Below are 3,837 nucleotides of genomic sequence, written 5' to 3' on the forward strand. Positions count from 1 at the left end.
TTTTGTTAAAATGTGTGAAAGTATATGCATTTCTGTGCGAAAGTATATGCATGTAAAACATGTAATTTTTTATGCATGTATAAATCAGTTTTTCAAAAAAAAAAAATTTGGGGGGATGGGGGGTGGGTGGGTGGGGGGGGTCAGTGGTCAGAAAATCAGTTTTTGAGAGAAAAAAATTGGTGGGGGGGTGGGTTGGTGGGTGGGTGGGTGGGGGGGTGGGGGTAGGGGTGGGTCAGTGGTCAGAAAATCAGTTTTTAAAAAAATAAAAATAAAAATAAAATTGGGGGGGGGTGGGTGGGGGGTAGGGGTGGGGTTCAGGGGTGTAGGGTTGGGGTGGGGTGAAATCTTATGCATTTTTATATGAAACTTTATGCATTTTTATATGAAAGTTCATGCATTCTCGTATGAAACTTTATGCATCTAAAATATACCTATTTTGAGAAAATCTAATTTTTTTTTTTTTAATTTCGAAAATTACATTCCAATTTTACCCCTCTCCAGATTTTGCCTTGAAATGCCCTTATGCATAAGTGAAAGAAGTATTGAAAATTAATAACAGGACATCAATTAATTATTTATGACTTCGTTAATTTAGAAATTCCTACCAAACTATGACTAAGTTTGAAGTTATGGTACCAAATCTTTTATTGTATTTCACCAAGTTAACTAAGATTTTAGTCAACTTTTCATATTCAAGCTGTATTGAATCTTCATTTATTTGATATACCCTACTTAACTGTTAATTGAAATTAACACTTTGTACCTCAAAACATAAAATACACCCACACTTTTTAAAATTTGTTTGATTAAGCTGACAAGACTACAGTAGCTAAGTTATTATCAAATATATTGTTTTTAATAAATGCTAAAATAAAAGGAGATTATTTTTATTTTTTTGATAAATTAAATAAGTAAATAAAGAAATTCAAAGACCGCGCGACAGAGGATTCGAACCCAAGACTTCAAGTCTTGGGCATTAACCACCTACCGCTAATTAGCCAATGAGACTATTTATATGACGAAGAATAGCTAACAAAGTAACTTTGAGTTTTGTGTTTATTTTTCTATTTTTTTTTTCTGTCAATGTTATACACTCATTGATTAACGAATGTAAGTGTATAATCTATTATAAATATTCAAATTTTACATTATTTGTAAAAAAAAATCATGATTAATAGATAAAATTAGTATATACAGTACTATATTAAAATGAATTCGAGTCCACCGTGATATTGTCTTTAAATTTCTCTATTTACTTGTGTAATTTATCAAAAAAAAAATTATTTTCTATAAGCTGAATTAACTTCCTTGGTTCATATCCAATTGAGTCGAGTACCGAGTACGAGAAGAAAAGTACATGAAGTGGCATAAAGTGCTACAATCAACGTTGGCAAACTTATTTTTACGTCGTAGACAAAATAAGTAGGAATAGTATTTTGAGTAAGTAATTACATATGATTAAACAATTTATTCATCTAGGCAAACTTATTTTTACGTCGTAGACAAAATAAGTAGGAATAGTATTTTGAGTAAGTAATTACATATGATTAAACAATTTATTCATCTTGAATCTTGATGCAGTCTAAGTTGCTCTTTCCCAGGAGTCGATTGCTCAGCATGGTCTCCACATAGTCTATAAATTTCATGGGGTGATAAAATGGGCGGCCGTCTTGTTCAACCAGCTGCGGCGCCGGCGCAACCACGGCGTCCGGCGCTGCGCCGTTGGCCATGACGACGGAGATCCTCGTCGCCTCGGTATTCACCACCGCTCTGTGCCTCACGCTCTTGTATCTCCCATTGCTCAATATCTGTTAGAACACATGAAATTGTTTTTCCATGAAATTCTTTGCGAATTTCGATTCTATTTTGTGTACCCTAGTGGAATCGAAGATTAATTTACCTCAAGATGGTCAGCGTTGTTAACGAGGATTGCATTTTGAGGCGAAATGGTATCAAACCACTCGCCATTGTGTTGGATCTGAAGGCCTGCGACTCCGTTGTGTATGAGAAAAGTGAGAAGGCCGTGATCCGTATGCGCCGGAATGCCGATGGCCTGATCGGGCTCCGGGCACGGCGGGTAGTAGTTGGCGGCGTACAGCTGAAAACACGAGTCCAGCTTTAAAGCTTCATCCACGAAGCCTTCCTCGAGCCCTAGGTTTTCCCCGATCGCGTGCATCAGTTTTCTGAACACCACTCGGGTTTGGTCCGAGTACTCGCTCAATTGTTCCCTACAAAGACCCAACCATATTACATTAATTATTATTTTTATATATACCACTGAAGTGCAAGTTTCATAATGTAGTTAGAGGGTGTTTGACTGAGCTTATAAGCTCTTTTAAAGTGTTTGGAGAAATAAGCTCCTAAATAATTTATAAACTCCAAAAATAAGTTCTAAGAGCTTATAAGCTTCTCAAAAAATAAGTTCCTCTACCCCAACTTATTTTTTTATAATCTCATATGCAACAATCATTTTACAAATATTTTTCAACTATTATTTATTATTTTCATCATTAATCATTTAAGTTCATTTCTCTTCGATTTTCTCTCTCTAAAAAAATATTTTCTCTTTCTAGCAAAAAAATCTCTTTCTCTAGCTTATAAGCTCAATTATCCAAACACTTTGATAACTTATAAGCTCTTAAAAATTACATCTTATAAACTCTTGAAACATCTTATAACTCCAAGCTAGAGATTATAAGCTCTTTAAAATAAGCTTAGCCAAACACCCTCTTAGTTTGGTACCTGAGAGAGTGAGGACGGCGAGGGCAGTTGAAGTCGGGATGGACATACGACTTTACGAAATCCCTCCAGAGATGAACCCTTTGGTCGGCGGTGTTGATGAGGCTGCCGCTTCCGGACTTGATGGGGTCCGACGCGCTCTTGGCCTCGTAGCGTCGCTTCTCCTCCTCCGGCAGCTCGAAGAACTCCACGCTCGCCTCGATTATCGCCTTGAGGAGAGTTTCCGGGATCCCGTGGTTCACCAACTGCAATTAACGTGTCAGCAGAAACATGTTATAAAATCTGTTTCAATCCATTTACTTGGAAAATGAAAAGTAATTTGCTTAATTACGATGAAGAAACCCCATTCCCGGCAGGCATCGTCAAGGTGGCGGAGGGTTTGGGAGCGTTGGTGGCGATCGGAGGAGTTGAGGAGGGAGAAATCGATGATGGGGAGCGAATCGGATTGGGAGCCTTTGGAATCGGTGGCGAAAGTGAAGTGGGATGGAATGGATTTGAGAGTGGAAGACTCTGCTAGGGCTTTCACGAACGAGTTTTGTGCTACGGCAGCCATTGTCTCTCTCTCTCTCTCTGTGTATCTCTATCTCTCTTTTATGAATGAGTGAGTGATGGTTTGGGGAAGTGTTTGAAGCTGGTACTTATAGAGAGACACTGGAAATGGGAATGTGGTTTCTGTGGTCAGCTAGAACGCCGAGTTTGAACTTGTAGGCCAGCCAGCCATGCAACTTTTCCATGTTCTTTGTGTTGCATTAGTTACTACCTAATTATTAAAATAATTGAAACACAGTTATTTACATGTTTTTTGTGTGTACATAAATATTACTCTCTCCTTCACGAATTCGCCTCAAGGAGGAAGTGAACACATATTTAAGAAAATATTATGTGTATATTTAGTAAGTGGAGAATGAATCTGATCATAAATTAAAAAAAGTACGAATAGTTAATGGGTTTATTTAAATTAATCACTGACATTATATATAGAGTTAATGGGCTCAATTAGTCCTTCTTGTGTAAGAAAAGAAAGAAGTGTCCACCTAAATAAAGATATAGAAAAATTAGCATTTTTTATGTAAATGTACAATTATACCCTTAATGATT

At 37.0% G+C, this 3,837-nt stretch overlaps 1 protein-coding gene across 1 annotated transcript; it reads right to left on the reverse strand.

The window, feature by feature from the left end:
* Positions 1-1,389: 1,389 nt before the first annotated feature.
* Positions 1,390-3,413, reverse strand: LOC131014848 (2-oxoglutarate-dependent dioxygenase 19-like). Its single transcript, XM_057942969.1, has 4 exons — positions 3,071-3,413; positions 2,743-2,984; positions 1,901-2,228; positions 1,390-1,808 (listed from the first exon to the last, which is right to left on the reverse strand). The coding sequence occupies exons 1-4, from the start codon at positions 3,290-3,292 to the stop codon at positions 1,557-1,559; spliced, it is 1,044 nt and encodes a 347-aa protein (XP_057798952.1). The 5' UTR covers positions 3,293-3,413; the 3' UTR covers positions 1,390-1,556.
* Positions 3,414-3,837: the final 424 nt, after the last annotated feature.

This window comes from Salvia miltiorrhiza, chromosome 1 (genome assembly GCF_028751815.1).
Source record: "Salvia miltiorrhiza cultivar Shanhuang (shh) chromosome 1, IMPLAD_Smil_shh, whole genome shotgun sequence".
Taxonomy (NCBI): Eukaryota; Viridiplantae; Streptophyta; class Magnoliopsida; order Lamiales; family Lamiaceae; genus Salvia; species Salvia miltiorrhiza.

Coding starts and splice junctions, on each gene's coding strand:
- LOC131014848 (XM_057942969.1), bottom strand. CDS start 3,292: ATGGCTGCCGTAGCACAAAACTCGTTCGTGAAAGCCCTAGCAGAGTCT. Junction 2,985..3,070: donor GGGAATGGGGTTTCTTCATC/GTAATTAAGCAA, acceptor CGTTAATTGCAG/TTGGTGAACCACGGGATCCC. Junction 2,229..2,742: donor CGCCGTCCTCACTCTCTCAG/GTACCAAACTAA, acceptor GGGTCTTTGTAG/GGAACAATTGAGCGAGTACT.